The sequence below is a fragment of the Euprymna scolopes genome, chromosome 32 (assembly GCF_053919585.1).
Source record: "Euprymna scolopes isolate OS-2025 chromosome 32, ASM5391958v1, whole genome shotgun sequence".
Taxonomy (NCBI): Eukaryota; Metazoa; Mollusca; class Cephalopoda; order Sepiida; family Sepiolidae; genus Euprymna; species Euprymna scolopes.
In genome coordinates, this window is record NC_136513.1 from 43,663,275 (window position 1) to 43,688,616 (window position 25,342).

Sequence of the window (25,342 nt, forward strand, 5' to 3'; positions counted from 1 at the left end):
ATTATATAAAAGAGTTTGTGTGTGTGTCTAGCTAGAGGAATGGGCTGAGAGCAGAAAGAGAAGTTAGAGAAGAGAGAACGATGGAGGGATAGAGGTTTTAATAGAAATATATTACACTTTTGATCCCGAGCAATACCGGGTAACCTTGCTGGTTAAATATTGAAAAAAAATTACTTGTTGTAAACAATTCTTTATTTATAATTGTTACAACACAAATTTTTACATTATCTTCCATATGCCAAAATATTTATGTGTCCCCTCCAAGGAGCTAGAACTTACAACTTCAGCATCAGATTAAAATGAAATTTAAGCTATACTTATAAGACACTAATTAAAAGAGTTTTTACAAATTTTAGTTTCTTTTACGTCTATATTATGGGGCAAAACTGCTGTTTTTAATTGTCACAAGTCAAAATTATTCGCTATCGAAAACTTTAACAGATTGATGACGAAATTAATTTTTATTTAGGTTAAAAAAATAAATGGGGTAATCAACTGGTTTACTGAAATTAAAAAAAAAAATCTTTCAAATAAATTTAGAAAGTTTTCTGATTGGTTTAAAATATATTTGTTTTCATTAATTCAGGCCAATGCGAATTCAGTGCGCATAAATGAGTTATGCACTTTGATTATGGATGTCCAAATATTGGCTGCTACAAGAGGTATAGAGAAAGACAGAAAGGTAGAGAGAAAGACAGAGAGGTAGAGGTAGAGAGAGAGAGAGAAAGACAGAGAGGTAGAGGTAGAGAGAGAGAGAGAAAGACAGAGAGGTAGAGAGAAAGACAGAGAGGTAGAGAGAAAGACAGAGAGAGAGAGAGAAAGACAGAGGTAGAGAGAAAGACAGAGAGGTAGAGAGAGAGAGGTAGAGAGAAAGATAGAGAGGTAGAGAGAGAGAGAGAGGTAAAGAGAGAAAGAGAGAGAGGTAAAGAGAGAAAGACAGAGAGGTAGAGAGAAAGATAGAGAGGTAGAGAGAGAGGTAAAGAGAGAAAGAGAGAGAGGTAAAGAGAGAAAGACAGAGAGGTAAAGAGAGAAAGACAGAGAGGTAGAGAGAAAGACAGAGAGGTAGAGAGAAAGACAGAGAGGTAGAGAGAAAGACAGAGAGGTAGAGAGAAAGACAGAGAGGTAGAGAGAAAGACAGAGAGGTAGAGAGAAAGACAGAGAGGTAGAGAGAGAGAGAGAGAGAGAAAGACAGAGAGAGAGAGACAGAGAGGTAGAGAGAAAGACAGAGAGGTAGAGAGAAAGACAGAGAGGTAGAGAGAAAGACAGAGAGGTAGAGAGAGAGAGAGAGGTAGAGAGAGAGAGAGAGGTAGAGAGAGAGGTAGAGAGAAAGACAGAGAGGTAGAGAGAGAGAGAGAAAGAGACGTAGAGAGAGAGAGAGAGAGAGAGAGAGAAAGACAGAGAGGTAGAGAGAGAGAGAGAAAGACAGAGAGGTAGAGAGAGAGAGAGAAAGACAGAGAGGTAGAGAGAGAGAGAGAGAGAGAAAGACAGAGAGGTAGAGAGAAAGAGAGAGGTAGAGAGAAAGACAGAGAGGTAGAGAGAAAGAGAGAGGTAGAGAGAAAGACAGAGAGGTAGAGAGAGAGAGGTAGAGAGAAAGACAGAGAGGTAGAGAGAGAGAGAGGTAGAGAGAGAGAGAAAGACAGAGAGGTAGAGAGAAAGACAGAGAGGTAGAGAGAAAGACAGAGAGGTAGAGAGAAAGACAGAGAGGTAGAGAGAAAGACAGAGAGGTAGAGAGAGAGATAGAGGTAGAGAGAGAGAGAGGTAGAGAGAGAGAGAGGTAGAGAGAGAGAGAGACAGAGAGGTAGAGAGAGAGAGAGAGAGAGAGAGAGAGAGAGAGAGAGAGAGAGAGAGAAGCTTTGATAAAAATATTTTACAATTTTCTCCCGGGCAATGCCGGTTAGCCCTGCTAGTTTAATATTGAAAAAAAATCATCTGTTGTAAACAATTCCTTGTTTATAATTGTCACAAGTCAAAATTATGTGTTATCAAAAACTTAACAAATTGATGATGAAATTAATTCATTTTAAAGCGTGTTTCTCGCTCCATTAAATCGTGTTATTCGTTATTCTTCTCAATCTCTTTATTCATTCTTTTTTTTTTTTGCAGCCTTTTTAACAGACAAAATTCAAATCCACACAATTTTCTTGTTCCAGTTCAAACTAGGCCAAAAAGTTGCCAACACAGTTCGTGATATCAATGATGTGTTTGGCCCAGGAAGCAATAACGAACGTGTGGCACAACGGTGATTCAAGAAATTTTGCAGTGGTGACGAGAATCTCAAAGATGGTCGCGGCCGGCCGACTGTGGTTGATAACAAACATTTGAAAGCATTAATTTAAGGCGATCTTTGCAAAACCACATAGGAAGTTGCTGTTGAACTTGAGATCAACCACTCAACAGTCGTTTGCCATTTAAAGCAAATAGGGAAGTCAAAAAAGTTGGATAAATGGGTGCCGCATGAATTGAATGATAATAAAAAAAAATTGTTGTTTTGAGGTGTTTTCTATGCTTCTTTTGCACAACAAAAACAACCAATTTCTCAAGCGGATTGTTATGTGTGACGAGAAGTAGATTCTCTACGACAACCAGCAACCTTTGACACAGTGGTTGCATACCTTTGGCACAGTGGTTGCATGCCGGAGAAGCTTCACAACACTTTCTGAAGCTGAAATTGCACCCCAAAAAAAGTTATAGTGACTGTTTGATGGCCTGCGGTCGGTCTCATCCATCACAGCTTCTTGAATCTGGTGAAACGATTACAGCGGAGAAGTACTGTCAACAAATTGACAAAATGCACCAGAAGCTCCAACGTATGTGCCCGACATTGGTCAATATGATGGAACCAATTTTCCTCCATGAAAACGCTTGCTCACATGTTGCTCAACTGACCCTGCAGAAGCTGAACAAATTGGGTTACGAGATTCTGCCTCATCCGCCATATTCACCGGACCTCTCGCCCACCGATTATCAATTTTTCAAGCATCTATCTTGATAACTTCCTGCGTGAAAAATGCTTCAAAAGCCGAAATGATGCCAAATCGACCTTCAATGACTTCATCGCTGCCAGAACTCCGGATTTCTACGCTAATGGGATAAATAAATTTGTTTCTCGTTGGCAAAAATGTGTCGATTCTAACAGTTCTTGTTTCTATTAATAAAGTTTATTATGAAAGGAGTTACGATCTTTGGAAATTGAACGTCAAAAAACAACATTATTTTTGCGCCAAACCTAATATATATATATATCTCGATGCCTTCGTTCAGTCAGTTGGTGTGTCAACATGATTATGCAGTGTATATATATATATATATATATATATATATATATATATATCCATGAATAGATATATGGATAGATAGATAGGTATGAATCTTAATGCATTTTTATATTGTTGTGATAGACCATCCCTTTGAACTTATTGCCTTACCGATATGTACTTCCCTGTCTTTGATGTCGATGTTTCATATTCCAAATGATCTACCCAATCCACTCCTTCCTTTTCCTGCTACTCCTAACGCCATATCGTTTTTACTTTTATTTGTAATCTACAAGTTATTAAAGTAATCCAATGTTTGGTTGACACTATCCCTTCCCTCTTTGCATTTAAATTATTTTGAATAAAAAAAACAAAACGTGACACTAAATTACGGAGCAAAAATGGAAAGTATCCAAGAGCCTGCTAAGTTACTAAGTTAATCGTCTTTTTTCATTCTTTTGAACAGATATTTAATGTAATCAGACTTTTAATATAATCAGATTTTTCTTTGCTAGAAGAATAGTCACATTAATGCAATTGTGTCAGAGATAGGTATATTTCTTTATGATACTACGCTCTATTCGCAATCTGTGGGAAAATCGAATGTACACATACATACATCACAAATTCAAGGCAATAGCTGAATCTTTAGAAAAGGACTTCCAGTTTGCTGTTGAAAGGGGACAAGAACGGAGTCATATTCAATGCTAATATGGTAAATATTTTGCACTTTAAATAATGTTTGCAAACTTTGAGAGCCATGGCTGATAGCAACCTTCCCAAGAGCTAGCATTTAAACTCCTTGGCTTAATATAAACTAATGAATTGGTATAAATACATAGAAGAGACTGCCAAATCTGCTGCAAAGAAAAAGTGCTTCTCTCCACTGGGACAGAAAACTTCTCACATCTGCTAGTATCCTATATCTCAATAAAACTACCATTCGACGATGCATTAAGTACGGTTGCCACATCTGATTATGTGCTCCAGCCCCTGGTCTCTCTTGTGTAACAGAACGTGTATGAGCGTGTGGGAAAATATCAGCAAGAGCTGTAGAATAGCTGGCCGACAAAGATATTAGCAGCAGCAGCTGAGAAAGCACATATGCAAATTAGAAAGTGTGCGTGGGTTTACATCAGAAGAAAAAAGAAAAAATACTCCACGTGGTCGGGAAGGAAAAGTAAATTCCACGCTGGAGAAGATGAGTGTGTAAAGTCGAAGGCGAATAATGGCGAGCTAATGCCAGCGTGAGGTTGGAGAAGAAAAGTGTATACTGGGCAAGATGAACGTGTGACCCTGTGATGGCGACGAGAGACTTAAGCTGGTGTCAAGACGGTAAAGATTTGTTAATCTCCTGCCAGACGAAATGAACAGTTAGAAAAAACAAGTGGGCATTATTTAAGAAATAAATGGGAATAAATGCCTTTTGCATGCATGTTCTAATACAGAAAAAAAAATCCGTGTTATATCTATTTATTTTTTGTTTGCTTCTTCTTTTTCGACGATACCAGACAACGTGGGAATCATAGAGAGGTTTGAACTGTAATGGCTACGTTACGCTTGGACAAGATCTAAAAAAATATTTTCTGACCTAATTGGTCCCAAACTCAGTTCCATCACCGAAATGTGTCATTTTGCTGCTTGTTTCACACACACTTCCATGGAATGTGCTCAGATGAACTCGTCCTACTAGTGCCCCCTTGTTGTAAAATACTTCCAACCAACCTAACAAAAAGCTAAGTCCTACTCCTTTACTGTCAAGGTACCCAGATTTTACTCTAATAAATTCTTTCCTTTTATAATTCCCTCCCTGCTTCTCCAGATTATACCAACATGCAGTTATTTAAATGAAATGTGAACAAACATCTTGCTACCCAACTCTCCACTAGGATAGCCGCCTATAAATCTAGCCTCTAGTCACAGTAGCCCGTTACATCTCGGTGGCAAGATACTTTGCTTTGGGTGAAAAAAAAAACAAAAAAAAACATCTGTCTTTACTGTTCCAATCAAAGTTTTCAATTGGACATTCAAGTTTCCTTCAACCAGCAAATTTGATTGGGGCCAACAACTAAATCCCTCTCAGAACATTGAATAATATGACCAAATCAGCAAAGTCTCCATTTTCAGAAAAGTTTCAGAGATGTAAATGGTGGTACATCTTGCATGGATGGTGCGGTTTGGCATTAAGTTGAAGAGATGGATGTGTAGCAATACATGTCAAAGATTTTGAGTGTGTGCAGACCTGTGTGCTAGGCTCACATTTTACAGACTTACAGCAATACGGTGTGTATCAGTGGTTGGTATATCCTCCATTTTGTAGGGAGTTACTATTTGCTAAAACAATAATCGATTGGAAGTGATAGGAGATTAGTTGACTTGAGCAGACTTCTTCCCTAGACTACCATATTGTAGCAGCACTCATGCTAGGTGGATTGAACAGTTTTCCTCCAAAGGAGGAAGTTTTATAAGAGTATTAAATTCACAAGCAGTCCCCAGTATATCAGTGATCTAACGAGAACCAGTGTGTCAACTCATTATACCGCATATTTCCCTGGCCTGCAGCACATCCTGAACCATGGCAGTCCATGCATAGTGGATTTTGCGCAAAGTCGCAGGAGATGGCTAAACAATTGTGATTACTCAGTCAAAGGTGGAACCAGAGAGCTCAGTACAATCCTTGATGAATGTTACCCAGGTCTTAAACTGTCGACTTGCACACTTACAGCACCCAGACAGAAAAGTAAGGAGTATTATGTTGTGAATTAATTCTCCCTCTTTTTTTTTTTTAAACTCACCTTCACCCCAACCAAGAAATATTGCCATTTGGACATAAGGGGCAACTAATTGGAACCATGCCTAATAGAGATAAAAGTGTTGGTTTATGTTGCATTTGAACTTCTGCATATCAGTACAGTTTGGGAAGCAGGTAGCAGGAAGGGAATTCCAAAGTCTAGCTGTTCTAGGGAAGAAACTATCAGAGTAGAAAACTTTTTGACATTTAGGGACCTCAACAATGAAGGGATGTGATTTTGTTTCTAAGCAGGTTTGTCGGAGATATGTATGTCGAGGGGGCACAAGTGCAATGAGTTCATCAGAGCACATTCCATTAAAATAGTTGTAAAACAAGCACAGGGATGTAACATTGTGGCAATGGGACAGGGGTTAGACTATCCAAGAGGGAGAGACTGGTGGTAGATGTATCAGCCCAGATGTGGCAACAATACTCCATGCATCGGCAAATGGTGGCCTTGTAGAGGTATAGGATACTCTCAAGTGTTATAGAGGGAGCCCACCTTCTTTGCAGCAGCCTTCGCAATGTCCTCAATATATTTGTTCCAGTTCATATTCCCTGTGAATTTAAGCTGAGGAGTTTGAAGGAAGAATTCTCAGGAAATATCATGTTATTTGTCATGAATATCGGTGGTTGGAGAGGCGCCTTGTAATTGTTAAATGAGAACAGTTTAGTCTTACTAGCATTAAATGTTACAATCCATTTAAGGCCCCATTACATTACAGTCTGAAGGTTATTTTCTAAGGATTCAGCCATTGTCTTGGATTTGTGTACATCCGTTCTTCCCTCATGCATATTATAAAGCGTATTATCAGCAAATATACCCATTTCAGACAATATCATCAGGGAGGTCATTGATGAATATCAGAATAATAGTGGTTCAATGATCAACTCTGGAGGCACTCCCGCATTAATGTTATGCTGCTTGGATGAACTATGGGTCAATGACAACCTGGATGGTCCTATTGTCTAAGAAGGATCTAATTATATTTAGTATTCGTCCAGTTATACCATAAGATTTAATTTTCATTAGCAGCCCTTCATGCCAGACTTTGTCAAAGGCATTGGATATATTTGGATATATCGAGGACTACAGCCCTGACTTCACTCGCCTTATCCAGTGCATAGTATATACGTTCAGAGATAACTTAAAATATCTGCAGTAGAATGACATTGCCTAAATTTGCCAGAAATAAGATTAGCTTTTGCAATGTGGTGGAGTAGTGCTTGATTGATTATCGTCTCAAAGATTTTAGCAAAGCAGGGGAGGAAACTGATAGGGCAATAATTGAGAGGGTCAGTGCATTGGCCAGAATTCTTGTGCACTGGTACCACAGAGGCCATCTTCCAGCTATTAGAGAAGCAGAATTCAGCAAAGCATCTGTTGTCAAGTTTGGAAAGTATGGGGGCTAGCTCAGCCGAGCATTTCTTAACTAGTATAGCAGGGATGAGATCAGGACCACACGCTTTGAAAGTGTTGCATCAATCATGAAACTGTGAATGACGACACAATGTTTTACAGGCATTGGAAATTGAGGTTGAATAACCCAACTTGGCATGCCTCCTGACTGACTAATACCGGACCCCCTCCCCACACACACACACACACATACACACACACACACATTTCCCCAGATTTATTTATTTATGTAGACTGAAGACACTTACCTGTGTTGGATAATTCAAACTTTTGAAATAATTGAGATATCTGTCCAGCAGAATCTTGTCACTCGTCCATTTCCGATCCAAAAAAATCAGCACCAAACATTGCATAGCCCAACCTAGAAAAAAAAACAAATACTTTTAGAATACAAAAATAAAAGCAGGAATACTTTTAGAATACAAAAATAAAAACAGAAATACTTTTAGAATACAAAAACAGAAATACTTTTAGAATACAAAAAAAAACAGAAATACTTTTAGAATACAAAAAAAAACAGAAATACTTTTAGAATACAAAAAAAAAAACAGAAATACTTTTAGAATACAAAAAAAAAACCCCCCCCAAAAAAACGAAGATATAATAAAATGAACAAGGTTGGTCAATGGGGTTTGTAGTTTATCGCCTTTTTGTGTAAGGTATTTATCTAACACTGCATCATGATAGTGTAGTGTCATAGCAGACAGTACTAAGAAGCCTGTTTGTGGTATCGAGAACGCAAATCTTCACTACAAATAATAAATGAAGTCATTTATGTACTTCTACGTAACATAATGGTTGCAAAGTTACCCGTTCCGCTTTAATAGCAGCAGCAGCCTACTTTCTTCTCAATATTGTATTTTTGGGAGTTTTATTTTATTTTTTTTATTTTTTGCAGTATTAGCATATTCTTGTCAATATTGTTAATGTGTTCCAGAGATGGGAAGTTCTTAGTTCAACGACAATGTTGTAGCACACAGGGAGACAATCCAATGATAACGTGTTCCAGAGATGGGAAGTTTTTCCTGAATTTCTGTTGTGACAATATCGGTCTTTACATTTTCTAGTCGTTTTTCTTGTTCGTGATTTAAGGCGAGTTCAATTCTAAATTTTTTTGGTGGGCCGAGGGGGGAGGGGTTAGTATACTTGAACTTAAGTTATTATTTTCAGTGATGGTGAATTTACTTTTTTTCTTTTAAAATTTTTTTTCACCCTAATTCACACGATATTAATGACATCAGAAAGGAAAAAAATATTTATAACATTTTATAAATAGAAAAAAAAAAGATTAAATTTTGTTTACATCCAAATTTTATCAAAATACCCTCCTCCCCAATATGAGTTGTCACAAGTTGAAATCGAATGAAATTTTTCTATATTATTTTATTTTTATTTTTTTTTTTTACAAAGGAGTCACCACTTATCAAGGCCCAGCGGCCACTCGAGGATAAGGGTTAATAAGCGTACAGTGCTCAATAGGAAAATGTCGTAATAATTATTAGTAATGTAAATTTGGTAAATTGGATTACTTAAGGGGAACGGCTCATCAAGAACTTGTTTACATTGGACTTGAAGACGACCATATCATAGCTGGAAAGCAAGCAAAAGGAAGAGAGTTCCACAGGTGTGCAGTTCTAAGAAATTACACAATCTCATTTATATACTGCCTAGCGGGAGGTACCCGGCGTGGCCCGGGTGTTTGTAGGTGTGTGTGTTGGGTGGGGGTGGGGGGGTGATCAAAACAACCCTGTTTTAAAAAAAAACGTTGGTCAGGTATTTGGAGGTGTAAAAGAAAAACAAGTTGTAGTAGGAAAGTAGGCTTGCATCCCAAACCTTTGACGTGGAGATGGAAGCAAAATGGAAAAAAACCCTTGGACCTAGCCATCTCGGCCACGAAAGAAGAGGAATGAAAAACCTCTTAATTTAACGTTTATAAAATGAAATTAACAGGTGCGAGAACCTTAAGTCGCGTGATGTTTGACCTTGAAACGTGATGCGGCTGCAAGCCAGTTTTCGGTTGTTTATACTGAAAAGCGAAAGATACACGGGATGCTCTAAAAATCTGGAAAAAATAATGCGTGAAAATTGGGCAAATTAAATAGACAGGCGATCCCCGTTCATAACTCTTAGATATTATTATTTGGACGTGATATAAAAAGTTTTAAGAAGGAATGAGCCAACCGAAAAGTCAAGCGAAAAAAGCCTTTTACAGACATACACAAAAAGCGAACACACATACATACTTTTCGCTTTTATATATATAGATTACATTTGATTTCAGTAATCTCAATATTAATTAACTTATCCATGTGTGCAGTGTTACAAAAAGAAAACATCACCATCGCAAACATTAATTAATAAGAAACGAATTACCTCCTTTTATAGTCACTCTTAATCAGTTAGAATCATTAAAATCATTTCCTCTCCAAAAGATTTTAAAAAAAAAACATGGCCATCTGTTTACGGTTTCAAATTGGCTATTTTATTTTATAATTAAAAAAAAAATCACATTGAAAGGAGATTAAGTTTATTATTATTCTTATTATAGGTTCTGTTTTAAAATTAAAAAAAAATGTGCACGTGAATTCACATCTGTTCCTTTATAATTTATATTAAAAAAATTATTCAGAAATGAAAAACAAAAAACAATGTCTTGTGTTGAATTTTCATTGAAAAAAATCTAAATTTTTTAAATTAATTGTTTTTAGCTTTAAAAAGTTGAAAAAGAATTTGCTAAAGAATTGTTTTAAATTCGTCGTTTTATGTTTTATTCATTTTATTTATATGTTTTAAAAATTTTCAACTACCGTGGAATTTCCACGGATTCTGCTAGTAAAATAATAATTTGTATATTACTGTACAAAAAACGTTCACATGAAACAGGAGTTGGAACAATTACACTGAGAGCATTGCCAGGACCGCCGCAAAGAAAACCATGCTACCATGCTAGAAAACTACTAATGCCCGAAAGTATACTGTACCTCTATAAGGCCACCATTCGCCCATGTATGGAGTATTGTTGTCATCTTTTATTTTTTTTATTATTACAAGCTATTTCAGCATCTATAATATAAATCTCACCTATCTGTTTAAATTTATGTATGTATGTATGTATGTTTGTCTTGCAAAAACTTTCAACAGAGGCAACGGATTTCACGGGATCGATATTTTAAAGCTCAACCCTTTGGACGATAAATATCGAAAAATTGGCTCAAAACATTAATTCCTTCACCCTCAACCGGGCACTTTTCTACAGGAAGGGAGCCGCTTTTTTCGCCAATATTTTTGAAAGCCATCCCTTCTTTTTGATTGTCCAGCCTTAATTTAAACCTATGTCACTTCCAGTTTAATGATGGGTGTAACAGCTAATTTGCCATGTTTTTTTTTTTTCACTTTCTTTTCCTCCTTAACGGTATGGGTTCGAGCCTGCCTGCTACCATTTTTTTTTTTTTTTTTTTTTTTTTGCTCAACCAACACCCTTACACACACCTCCACTTTCTTTTCCACTCTCACGTCATGGGTTCGAGCCTGCCTACTACCACTGTTTTTTTTTTTTTACTCAACTCATGCCTCCAAACACCCGGGGCAATGTCGAGCACCCAAACTAGTGAAATATACACTCGATGCTATTGAGATGAAACTGGGATTTGGGAAAATTGAAAGCGTCAAGAAAGGGAAAGATTAAAGGATTCTTGTTAGTGTTCGTACGACATTCCACACTCTGACCTGTTCACTTCGGTTTCAAGAACTTGACTGCCTTGCTCTCTCGACTTCAGATTTTTTTAAATGTCTTTTTAAGGGTGAAGCCTCATTAATATGCAAATCAATGCACATCAAACTAGAGTTTTGTATCAAGTATTTTCAGGAGAGAACTTTGCGAAGCAAAAATAAGCTGGCAAAGGCATCTTGCATGAAATACTGAAAATAGCAAGCCAAAATTTCCTATCAACAGATTATGATGTCAAAATGTTAAGAAAAAATAAAATCTGAAATCCAATAAATGACGACTTAATACAATTAGGATTATGCGATTATCTTTTTCGGATAATCAACTAAATTATCGATTTCTCTCAAGGAATTCAATCAATAAAAAGATGTGTTTATTCCTTGCATCCTTCATTTGGAGCCAACTTATTTAAAACGACTATTATAATCCACTAGAAGGGAGACGGGGGCCCCTCAACCTTGGGGAGTTGCAAAATATGTTTAAAGTATATTTTACTTCATACAGATTTCGTATTTATTATTACACAGTCAATTCTCTATTGAATATTATATTGTACCTAATATATAGTACTGATTTCAAAAGTTTGAAAAAAAAAAAAAAAAACTTTGGTGTCATCAGCTGGAATTGAAACCAAAACGTTTAGCAATGCAGTCATGTTCTCTATTGATGCAGCTATCGAAACATAGGTAAGAAAGATTTAATATTAAACAATTTAAATAAATAAATCAAATTTGGGCATGCTCAGAAAGTTGAAATGGACATTTTGTATTTCAACTTGCCGATATATGTCTGCATGCATTATCCACCCAAACAAAGATTTTACTCGTTATAAACAGTCCTCAGTGCATGATTACTATTTTCAGCGTCGTCGGTTTATTTATGCCCCCCCCTTGCCAACCTTTGATGAAAAACACTCATCTAGCTGAAACCACTATCTGTGCCAAAACCTAAATGTAGATTCCATGAACAAAGCTTATTTCATAGAACTGCACGCCTGTGGAACTGTCTTCCGTTTTCCTGCTTTCCAACTGGCTACAATATAGTCATCTTCAAGTCCAATGTAAACAAGTTCTTGATGAGCCATCCCCTTAAGTAATCTAATTTGCCAAATTTCCACTACTAACGATTACGATATTTTCCCATTGACTACCACACACTCATTAACCCTTATCCTCGAGTGGCCTCAGAGCCTTGATAAGTGGTAACTCCTTAGTAAAAAAAAAAATAAATAAAAATAAATATTTACACACACACACACACACACACATCTGTTTTATTTATCTTTTTGGCAAAGTAACTTCAGCAATCTGGTGATTCCATCTTTAAAAAAAAAAAAAAATGGGTGGAATGGTAAAATGTACAAAGATGAAACTTTCTTAACATTATTATAATAGGGACGACATTTCACTAAACTAATGTGAAGTCATAGTTCTAGAGTTGTAACGGTACAAACTGTGGATTAAATATATGAACTCCGAGACAGATTTGATGAGAAAGAAAGACCAAGAAGAGGGTTACAAGAACAAACCAATCAATTGCTAGAATCGCTTTATAAAACAAAGAATCTCTTTGAATTCTTTAGTCATAGCTTTCCGTCCTGACATGAGAAGGAAACTACACGGTTGATCTTGACTGGTTTAATTCTTTACCTGGAAAAGCTTCTCCGATTGAATGTATACCATATTTTTTTTGACGGGGAGGGTGGACAGCAAGATTTTTCTATTACAAGAATATATATTGAATTCAACTTTAATCGTCACCAACGCTCGCAATAGTAACACAATAACCTCATGACTGTAAACGACACTGTCCCTTCCCCTCACTCAAGTTTGCTTTTTATGCAGCTTTTCACCCTGTCTCATTTGCATGTGTGCCTTCTGTTTTCTCGTGATTTCGCAATCTCGCGAGACCACAGTTTATAAAACACCAGGTGCCATCTTTTTTTTTCTCTTTTCCCACCCAAAACATCCCTGCGGCAAGTCCACCCTCCTCCGTCACGCCACTGCTTGCACGCACATCCACACGGCACAAATACGTGAACACTTGCTACTCTGGTGAGTATTACAGAATATGGCTCTACAGTCAAAACCCTATAAACTTGCTCCTTCAAAGGAAGCCGACATAGCCCAACCAAGGCTAAATACCACACCAAATATTACTGGTTCATTCGTTAAGAGATAATTGTACGGTGTAACTCCAGATAAAATTGGAGGTAAATTTGAACAGGTTAATAAAATACTTAGGAAAGTTTAGAGTTGAGGATAATTTGTATAAATGTATTATTTGTATCATTTGTATCTGACGTTGACCCATGTTGTAATGGTATCATTTGAATAATTGACAAGGAAGAACACAGTAACAGTTAAATAAATATGTATCAACGAAAATAGATGAAAAAGGTAAATTGAGCAATATCTTCGCTCAACTGCTGGACGAGTTGGTGATGACTATATTCTCCGCATATCCATCTCTGACCGAGTTTGTCAACCGGTCCTCGTTACCTGGAAGTGACGTCATAGAATAGTTCATTATTCCAGGCAGTAGGGGTGCGTCCCCAACAGTGCAGAAAATGGTAGTTTGTATAAGCCAAATCTGGCCATTATTGAAACTAATTTTATAACATTTTTTAATGGAAATCGCGCCAGACAAGGCGTGAAGCCACTTGATATAAGAAGCTAAAAAAAAAAAATACTTCGAAGTTAAAAACTTAAAACAAAGAAAAAAAAACAAAAAAATGGAAATAAAAATTCAAAAAAAGAAAATTAAAAGATGAAAGAAAAAAATGGATAAAGAACAAATCGAAAAAAAATAATAAATAAATAAATCGGGAAAGAGTGTGAAAAAAATTAATACCCCCCCTCCCAAACCGAAAAAAGAAACCAACTGAAAACAGACACTAACCGAAAAAAGAAAAATTCCATAACCTCGTGTTCTAATAATTCTGACAGACAAACCTAGGAACGAATTTCCGATCCAAACATAAATGTTGTCGCTTATGTAAGAGAAGAACTTCATAACAAGATAAAAAAAAAAAATCTGTGTGAAGCAACATCTGTCGGGTAAGAAGGAATTGTTTATCGAGTGGTGCAAGGAGAAACAGAAAAAGCAACACATTTAAGAGAAGGAATCGAAATGACAAGAGGAAAGGACAGAAACAGAACAAATAGTTTCAAGAGTTATGCTAATATCAGGAAAAAAAAACATGTCGGAGATGGGAAAACACGAATTAGGAGAGTAAGGTTTGCATAATATTACAATTTACAGAGGTACGAAAAAGTTGTCAAAAAACAAATATACGATAGAACCCCGTGATACGGCATTAAAAATTAGTAACAAAATACAGTACAGTATATAATACACATGTATATAATCAAATAACACCATAAGGCGGGGTAAATACCGTAACCAGTGTCCGGAAAAACATCATATTCCACACCATACCCTGAAAACCCGTATCCCGGGGTTATACTGTAAAACAAATAAATGTTATCAAAAGGCAAGATGTTACTGTTCTCCCCAACTGGATAGTGTTTTTAAAATATTTTTTTTAGTTTGTAAGACAAGTAGTATTGAACGCTACTAGAGAACAAGAAAAAGAAAATGGCTGCGATGTCTCTTTACATCTTTTAATTCTCGATAATAACTTCAATATAAGAAATAAAACAAAATGGTGGTAGAAACCCACCCAATAAATATCACAGTAACATTTATTGGGTGGGTTTCTACCATTTTTGTTTTGTTTCTTATTTTAAAGACTTCAAAGATATCGTGGCCATTTTTTTTTGTTCTTCAGTAGAGTTCAATATTACTTGTTTTACGAACTGAACAAACATTTTACATTGAATAAAAACACTAAAACTTATCCATTTAGGTAGAAAAGTAACATCTTGGGTTTGTTTTACTGCACACACAGATTCGAAAAAGTTGTCAAAGAACAAATATAAAACATAAATATTATCAAAGGCAAGATAAGTTACTTTTCTACCTAACTGGATAAGGTCCTGGATATGACCTAAAACTATATCCGATGGTGAGGCCCCACCTTGCGGGCTTTGGGAAGTGTAGAGCCACCTTTTAATTGCCATTGCTCCCAGGTCCACTGACCCGGAGTGGTAGTACCTGTTAGGGTCCCAACTATGGGTTAAATAGAATCTGACGTAAAAAAAAAAATATACTCCATTAAAAATTCTTCTTCAAAATAACTAGATTCGGCATTAAATAACCTGAAAAAGGTTGATATACCATAAAACAAAAACAACCAACCAACTAACTGGATAAGTTTTTAGTGTTTTTATTTAATGTAACATGTTTATTCGGTTTGAAAAACATGCAGTGTTTATCGATATATTTGAAAAAAAAAAACAAATGGCGGTTAGCTCGCTGTTGAATATGTTTGGGAAAATGAGTCCAAACTAAAAAATTATATAAAATACTGTTAGAAACGCACCAAATATATGTCAGCCTATGTCACAGTAACATATATTGAGCGAGTTTCTAACAGTATTTTCAATAGTTTTTTTTTTTAGTTTGAATTCATTTTCCAAAACTTAACGTATTCAACAGTGAGCTACCCGCCATTTGTCTTTTTCAAATATACCGATAAACACTGCATGTTTTTCAAACCGATTAAACATTTTAAATTAAATAAAAACACTAAAAACTTATCCAGTTAGGTAGAAAAGTAACTTATCTTGCCTTTGCTAATATTTATTTATTTTATATTTGTTTTTTTTGATAACTTTTTCGTACGTTTGTGGATTGTAATACAAACTCGGAGAGCGTGGCCAGCGTGTCTGATGCCGTGGAAGTAACAGAGGTCGAATTTGTATCATTCATATTAATAAAGTTATGAGACGATTTCACGTGTGTCTGGTTTTCTCACACCAATGTAACATTGAAAATTGCATATAGAATGAATATTGGTTATTTTGAACTTTTCAGCTTTAAAATGGCTGTCATTAGAATAACACTATACTTCTTAACCAATTAAAAACAGGCAAAAGTTATAGCCTGGTGTGCTTAGAATGTGTGCTTTATGCCAAACTGACAATTAAATATGGTGAAATTTGTGCTCATTTTTGCATTAAATACTAATCCCTATTAATCCCTAACAGTACATCGAACAGTTATCACAAAACTTAGTTTTCTGCACCATATCATAAAGGTTCATACACAATTTCAGCCAGATTAGCCCAGTAGTTTTGCAGAAAAAGATGGAACTGACAGACAGACTAAGAGAAATATGATATAGGTTATCTTAATCAAATTCTAGTTTTATAACAATTGCAGCAAAGGCATTAATACTTTGGGGGGAAAAACTAGGCAGGATGGGGTACACAAAAACACCAAGTTATTTCTATTATTTTATTTTTAGCAATAAATTATGCCATGGGCGCTTCTTTACTCCTTTTTTTATACCCCACCTTTTTTTTTTTTTTTTTACCTTGCATCCGTCATTAAATAATAATGTCTATACAAAGCATTCCCCGATAGGAGCGCCTCAGGCAGTAAGCAATGAACTTACTCTACCTGAAAACCTTTTAAAACCTGAAACCGAGTTCAATTTCTTTCCTCTTCTTTTATGTTCATTGTGATGGAGTCTACAACGTATTGGGTCCCTGCATATTAACAACAATTTGAATACGGTGGGTTTCCTTGCTGCTTCAGTTGCTTGGAAAACTGGCTAGAAATAAGAATCCATTCTCAGCAGTCAGCCTGATTGTCGGACTTATATATGTTGAGCTCTCTCAGGTAGGGTTTTATTTGTCATGGCAATTGGTGATTGAAAAAGTTTTTTTGTAATTGTTAAAGGAAAGTCTTGCGGAATGGCAAGACTTTCCTGCGAATCATTTTCATTTTACAAGAATTACTTTCAACTTAAGACGATGATGATCATGATGAAGATAGTCACCCATATAAACAATGAACAGGTTAAACATTGCTTAACTTTGCGATTCACTGTCTATGATTAGCATGATAATCCCTAGTCCATAATCTCGTTCGGGGTAGATCTCCCTTTATCTAGGAGAGTAAAAAGTGGATATTGGTTTTACTTTCGGCAGTTGGGTGCCTCTCGTTTCCCTTATTTTGTCCTTTAGTCCTCACATTCCATGATCAATGTTTCTGACAACGAGGGAAGAATTGCTGTTTTCTGAATCAGAATCTATTCTTTCTAATACTTATCGATGGTAAGTTTTTTTTACCTTGAAGTATTTTTTTTTTCAGCTCGTTACATCAAGTAGCTTCATGTCTTGTCTGGAGCAATTTCCATTTTAAAATAAGTCTACATGTGTAAAAGAGCGCAGGCGTGCATATGGCAGCGGCAGTTGTATGCAAATGACAGAGCCGAGAAAGAGAGCAAAAGATTATAATAGATGAGTTACACACGCGGCCAGAGAGCCACAGGAAAAGACGCATGCTAAACATGATCAGGCAGGGACAGAGTACCATGTGTTTGACATGGCAAAGTCTTATTAAGCACGTTGGAGTACAAGAAAACTTTTGAGTAAGAGACAAGGAGTTATTCTGGAAGTACCTGTAAATAAATGCTTAATGCTTGTTTAAACCGGAAAAAAAGTCGAGCTTTCCCTTGTCTTTATTTCCTTGCGATGGCGTCTACATGTTTTGCTATTAAACATGGAATTTTCATTAAAATATGTATCTCCGACATTTGAAAGACCTGCTATTATTGATGTTGACGTTGATGATGATTTTGATGATACTGATATTGATGATGATGATAATGATACTGATATTAATGATGATTTTGATGATGATCGTGATGGTACTGATGATGGTGATGGTCATATTGATGATGATACTGATGATGATGGTGATGATGGTGATATTGATGATGATATTGATGATGGTGATATTGATGATGATGATGGTTATGCTGCTGGTGATATTGATGCTATTATTTTTATTTGATTTCTCGATCCATTTTTATGTCCTCGCTGTATTTCTCGACAATCTTCTGCGATGCTTACTAGTGTGTAAATCATTTCCTCGGGATGTTTGGTGTTGATTGCAAAGTTCAAATCATCGACAAGAAGCCGTAATCCGCATTATTTTCACTTGACCTTTCTTCACAACAATGCAGAGTTAGAACTTCTATCGCCACCAATGCGTACGGGTTACCTTCACTCGCCCTCATGACATTTTCATGTTCTATACACTGACATTGGGTTGGACATCCAAACTAATCTATCTCTGGCCAGCTCTTCATTTACTGAAACGTAATTTTAAACATCATTATGATTTAACCGATTAACGTTTCAATACACACACACACACACACACACACACATGCATATGTACGACATGAAAAGAAACCGGAATCTTAAGAAGGTATCAATCATACAAGTCATTATAGGAGCAACCGGGCTAATGAAAAAGAATTTCAAAACCTATCTGGCGAATATACCCGGTGAACCAAGTGCAAAAGAAATACAAACAATAGCACTTAAAGAGACGGTTAGAATCTTAAAAAGATGTCTCGGTTGGAGTAACTAAACTAATGGGAGAATGTTTGGCATCCGATAGAATGCCCCGTCCCCAGGAAAAACACAATGATAAGAAAATTAAAAAAAAAAGAGTTTATATATATAGATCTCTCTCTTTCTCATGATATTCTTTTTGGTGATAATACATAAATGTAATTATAGATATTAAGGCTATGACAACAGCATATTGTTTTGATTGTTTTGACTCAAGTATATATCCGACACAGACACAATTAATCAACCGAGAACCACATCACTCTACATAAAAACATATAAGATATCAATGGATATATACCTAAGAATCAAAACAAGGAAAAGAATATGCTGTTGTCATAGCCCTCATTATTAGACATCAACATATTAACGTTCTTAATACACACACATACGTATACATACAATAAAAGGATATATAAATGTGTGTGTGTGTGTGTGTGTGTGTGTGTGTATGTATAGAAAACCCCCTTTCTCTCTTAGTAAAGATAAATAAATAATATATATATATATATATATATATATATATATATATATATATGAATGGAAATGTATAAAAAAGAATACGAAAAGTATAAAAGCTTATAACTTTTTTATTCGTTTTTAATTGGTGACGTGCAGGAATAAAACAATATTATGAAAAAAAAAAAAAATAAATAAAAAACTTTTTTTACAGGTACATAATTATATATATTTATTTATCTTTACCCACTTTGTATATGTGTGTTCCTTCCCTATGAACCTATTTTTATGGCATTTCACACAAATATACGTTATGTGTCTGGGAGTGTTCTTAGATAGGTATTGTCTCGGAATACCTCTGATGAGTATGGAAAATAGTTCATCTATAATCGAAAAATCAAATCAAAAAAGAAACAATCCGGTTTTGAACACAGTTAACACCTTATACAACCTAACATCATACGTGCATTTGAAAAAGCTTTATCACCGTACAAGCAGAAGGGCTTGGCATATAAAATCAACAGCAGGTTCTTTGATAAGACGGGGGCGTGTTCGGAATGAATGTATCTGTTTAGAGTAAAATTGAACAATATTGTTTTACTTTCGCATTTTAAACTTTAATTCAAGCCACTGTACATTAAAAAATAATTGTATAAGTACAGTAGGTTCTCTACAGTGCAATGTAGACTACAATGTATTATGGAATAAGTTACTATGAGGAGGCATGTGAAGTTTTCTCCTGGTAACTTGAAATTTTAGATGTAGGTTCCTTGGATATGGATCAAACTTTTTAACTTGATTTGAGCCTAAATCAATTAATGTTAAGGGGACAAAATTGGGGTCAAAGTTTTTAAAAATTTGACCTCTCAGCTAATTTTTAGTCTAAACATTTGAAATTTTACATAAAGTGTATTCAGGCACAGGACAAGCTTTTTAATTGGTTTTTGGCCGAAAATTTGGCTACCAAGGGGTCAAAGTTCAAAAGATTTGACCTTTGCAGTCTCTAGCAAACTATGCAGCAAATTTTGGATCTAAACATTTGAAATTTTACGTTAAGGGAATTCAGACATGCAGCAAGCGTTTTTAATCAGTTTTTGGGCAAAACTTTTGCTGGCAAGAGGTCAAAAGTTGAAAGAGTTGACCTTTGCAGACTCTACCAAACTCCTCTGCCAATTTTGGGTCTAAACACTTAAAATTTTAGATGCAGATTACCTAGACACGCGTCAAACTTTTAAATATATATATATATATATATATATATGCGCTGTAAGTTATGAACAGTACATAGGGCCCGAGCAAAACTGGGCTGAACTGCTAGTACACACACACACACACACACACACACACGAGGGCTATTCCAAAAATAGCTCTTCCATATTTTATTCTGGATGAAAAAAATAGCCCTTACTTTTGGAACGATCCTTGTATTGTCATGATGCATAATTAAAAATGCAGGCTTTTAACAAGTGAAAAAAGTCTTTACAAATGTATCCTGTGATCTTTTGGAAAATGAGAATTAATTATAATAGATCCAACCAAGCTAAACATTATGTAAAATCCCATGACCTCCAAAACCATCTTCTGCTGCATCTGGCATCATTCAGAATTTCAGGTTCTTTCAATATAAATCAAGGTCACCTGACCAGGTGAGATAAGGCCATAGTTTATGTCTATATAGCTAGCTACTATGACTTTCATGCTTCTCTTTATAGCTACGGCCATCTTGGGATAGAACATTAGATCGAAGGAATAAATTAAAGATTGCTTCTTTAAAGGGTCGAGCTTCAAAACGATACTAATCTTGTGAAAATCTGTCACCTCTGTCGAAAGTTTTAGGCAGACATGCAAACATACATACATACATTTATATATTGGTAGCTAAAATTTTCGACCCAAACCAATTAAAAAGCTTGCTCTATCTCTGAATACCCTTTATGTAAAATTTCAAATGTTTAGACCAGAAATTGTCAGAGACTGCAGAGGTTAAAATTTTTAAACTTTGACTCCTATTATGACCCCTTAACATTTGTTTTGAGCTCAAATCAAGTTATTAAATTAGATCCATGTCTAAGGAATCTATATCTAAAATTTCAATTGTTTATACCCAAAATTGGCAGAGGAGTTTGGTAGAGTTCTCAAAGGTCAAATCGTTGAACTTTGACCCCTTAACAGCCAAATTTCTGTCCGAAAACGGATTACACAGATTTTTCCAAATCTCAGTACCCTGTATATCAAATTTCGAGTCTGTAGACTTAAAATTGAGAGTTATTGCGTAGGAAAATGTACACAGACACACACACAGACAGACACGTTCACTTTTATAGCTATATAGATTTGTTTAAGGAAGGATTTATTATTCACATTTGTCAGTTTTTTTTTTTTTAATATTTGTGAAGAGAGGATACATTATCTCACCATTGTAAATTTTTTATATATTTATTTAGGGAGGATTCATTATTTCACTGTAACCAGTTTTTTACATTTTTATTAAAGAAAGATTCATTATTTAACATTCGTAAATTTTTTTAAAAATGTTTCTAGTTTTTTTTCTTACGACTTAAAAAACAAATACACTATATTAAAAAATCGTTCTTCAAAATCACCAGATTCGGCATTAAATAACCTAAAAAGGGTTGATATGCCGTAAAACAACCAACCAACCAACCAACATTTTTATTTACATTCATAAATTTTTTTAAAAATGTTTCTAGTTTTTTTTTAATATTATATAAAGGAACGATTGATTATTTCGATTTTATAAAATTTTTTAAATGTTTTTAAAAGAAGGATACATTATTTTATATTTATAAGTTTGTTATAAATATTTGTTAAAGGGAGGCCTTATTATTTAACATTTGTAAGTTTTTTAATGTTTCTTTTCGTAAGGATACATTATTTCACATTTGTATGTTTTTATAATATTTGTTTTAGAAACGATTTATTATTTCACATTTCATTTCTTTAAATATTTGTTAACGAAAGAATTCTTCATTTCACGATTGTAATTTAAAAAAAAATATTTATAATAGATAGGAAACAAGCTTCTATCTTTACATCATCAACGTTCTGATCCCCATCTGCCATCAATTAAAATGAATGGCTCTCGTCTTGGGGAGGCCTCAAGTTTTGACAGGCTTCTGGGCTTGACCTTTACTCCGAATCTTAAATGGAATACATACATCAAATCTGTTGCCAAGGCCACTGGAAAAATGGTCGGATCCTTCTATCGATCCGGTGGATGTCTCACTGCTAATGCAATTCTCTATCTATATAAATGTCAGATACGTCCAATGATGGAATACTGCTACCATATGGGCAGGAGCTGCTAGAAAAGACTTGTCCTGCCTTGATAGGGTTCAAAATAGACTTTGTGGCCTAGTGGGAGATGTCCTTTTCTCTTCGCTACAACCTCTATCTCACAGAAGAAATGTTGCAAGTTTGTCTCTGCTGTATCGTTATTTTCATGGAAAGTGTTCGACTGAGCTTCAATCTATGGTCCCCCCCTCGCCAAACTTCACAAGAAACACTCGACTAGCTGAAAATACTATCAATAATTCCCCTCACTCTTTATCTGTGCCTAAACCTAAACATAGTTTCCATGATCAAAGCTTCTTTCTTAGAACTACATGCCTGTGGAATTGTCTTCTGTTTTCCTGCTTTCCAGCCGTCTATAATATGGTTGTCTTCAAGTCCAAATTGAACAAGTTTCTGATGAGCCGTTCCACTTAAGTTAACAAATTTACTGAACTTCCATTACTATCGATTACTATATTGTCCTTTTGACTACTCTACACTCTTTAACCCTTATCCTTGAGTGGCCTATCGGCCTTGATAAGTGGTGACGCCTATCTAAAAAAAAAAAAAAAAAAAAAAAAAAAAAAATTTTTTTCACATTTATCAGAATTTAAAAAAAAATATTTGTTAAAGAGGAGATTGATTATTTGTTGCGGAGACGCCCACTAATTAGCATACGTGGGTGAACAAGATATAGATAAAGGTATCAAGTCAGCAAGACCGGGGAGCTGTGTTCGATCGCCGGATAGGCAAGACGCATGTGCCGGTTGCTCCATGAAAGACTTTATCACGCCCTCTGCCGGACAATCTTCCAACTGCAGTACAACTGCACCTTTGTAAATATGTATTATATCTTCGTCTTAATATATTTGTTTTACCTTTACTTTCTGCGTTCGTGTTGTTATTGATACAGACACAACATTATTTAAAATATTTCAGTTTATTTAAATATTTGTTTTACTTCACATATAAGTTTTGGGCGATCCAGAAAAATATCAGCTTTATCAAAACATTTGTTGATCAAATATATTTCCCATTGCATAGAATTTCCATGGTTCCTGGTTTTTAATGAGTTAATAATAATTAAATAATGAGTTAATAATAATTAAATAATGAGTTAATAATAATTAAATAATGAGTTAATAATAATTAAATAAGTTAATTAACAAAGTACCTTTCAACAAAGCAATATGCAAATTAATTGACTACTGAGATTGCCCATGTAATTTATAAAACACTGTGTGGACTTGAAATAATTTTTAATAAAGTGTTTTGACTTTATCATTAGTGCGAGAAACGAGTTTAACTTCTGCATTTATTCATTTAGATCAGGAGTTCTCAACCTGGGTCCACGCAGACCCTAGGGGTCCATAGAATATTTCTGGAGGTCCACAGGAAAAAAATTACAGAATTGGGGTTCACAACGATATTTTGGTGGTCCATGAAGAAAACCAACCCAGAATAATTTTTATTATTAAAAATTTAATTTCTACTGTCTGATCTCAACGGCTTAACCATGGAAGAAACATTGTAATATTGTGATACAAGATATTGGTAAAGAATTATTATCACTCAAGATTATTATTATTATTATTATTATCATCATAATTATTATAGTTGTTGTAGAATACCTTATTTGCATTAAATTAGTTTTCATTTAAAAATAATGCTTAATTTTATAATATTTATTTGATTATTAAAGCCTCAAAATTTATATTAGTGAAAAATCGGAGATTGTCTTATGACCAATAGTTATGAAGGGGTCCACCAAGATAAAAAAGAAGGGAAAAGGGGTCCATGAGTAAAAAAAAAGTTGAGAACCACTGATTTAGATAATTACCACTGTAATTTACTTATGAGAGAGAAATAAGGAGTCCAAAAAGAAACACTATGAGAGAGAGAGATAAGGAGTCCAAAAAGAAACACTATGAGAGAGAGAGAGATAAGGAGTCCAAAAAGAAACACTATGAGAGAGAGAGATAAGGAGTCCAAAAAGAAACACTATGAGAGAGAGAGATAAGGAGTCCAAAAAGAAACACTATGAGAGAGAGATAAGGAGTCCAAAAAGAAACACTATGAGAGAGAGAGATAAGGAGTCCAAAAAGAAACACTATGAGAGAGAGAGAGATAAGGAGTCCAAAAAGAAACACTATGAGAGAGAGATAAGGAGTCCAAAAAGAAACACTATGAGAGAGAGATAAGGAGTCCAAAAAGAAACACTATGAGAGAGAGATAAGGAGTCCAAAAAGAAACACTATGAGAGAGAGATAAGGAGTCCAAAAAGAAACACTATGAGAGAGAGATAAGGAGTCCAAAAAGAAACACTATGAGAGAGAGATAAGGAGTCCAAAAAGAAACACTATGAGAGAGAGATAAGGAGTCCAAAAAGAAACACTATGAGAGAGAGAGATAAGGAGTCCAAAAAGAAACACTATGAGATGGAGATAAGGAGTCCAAAAAGAAACACTATGAGATGGAGATAAGGAGTCCAAAAAGAAACACTATGAGAGGGGAGCAATAAGCAACAGGAAGTACACCTCATTACTTCACCAGAAATGAGGATTAAGTGATGCCAAATACTCCTACTGTTTATTTGCATCAACATGCAGACAAAGTTGGACACAAGATTAGTTTAAAATGTGAGACGGGGGGGATCCAACTTCCAAAAAAGAGAACTGTAGATTGAAACAAAAGTAACTGTACAGTTCTGCCAGCGCTGGGTCGCAAATAAATAATGTTCTGGTATCATACTGCGTGTCTGGTCTTTCAGCATAATACACCCTTCTCTTTGCCATCTGACCAGGGTTGATCAGATCCTAGCTTTTCACCAAATAGATAGCTACTAATGTTGGGACGATTTAATCAGAATCGGGAATCGAAAACAATTGAAACTTTGTG

The 25,342-nt window shown here is 35.2% G+C and overlaps 1 protein-coding gene across 1 annotated transcript in view; it reads right to left on the minus strand.

Moving 5' to 3' along the window:
* Nucleotides 1-25,342, minus strand: part of LOC145256313 (lysocardiolipin acyltransferase 1-like) — a 173,748-nt gene that overhangs the window by 33,142 nt on the left and 115,264 nt on the right. Inside the window, exon 3 of the mRNA XM_080115042.1 lies at nt 7,714-7,826. Within this exon, the coding sequence (XP_079971168.1) occupies nt 7,714-7,826 (113 nt within the window). The remainder of the gene's footprint in view (nt 1-7,713; nt 7,827-25,342) is intronic.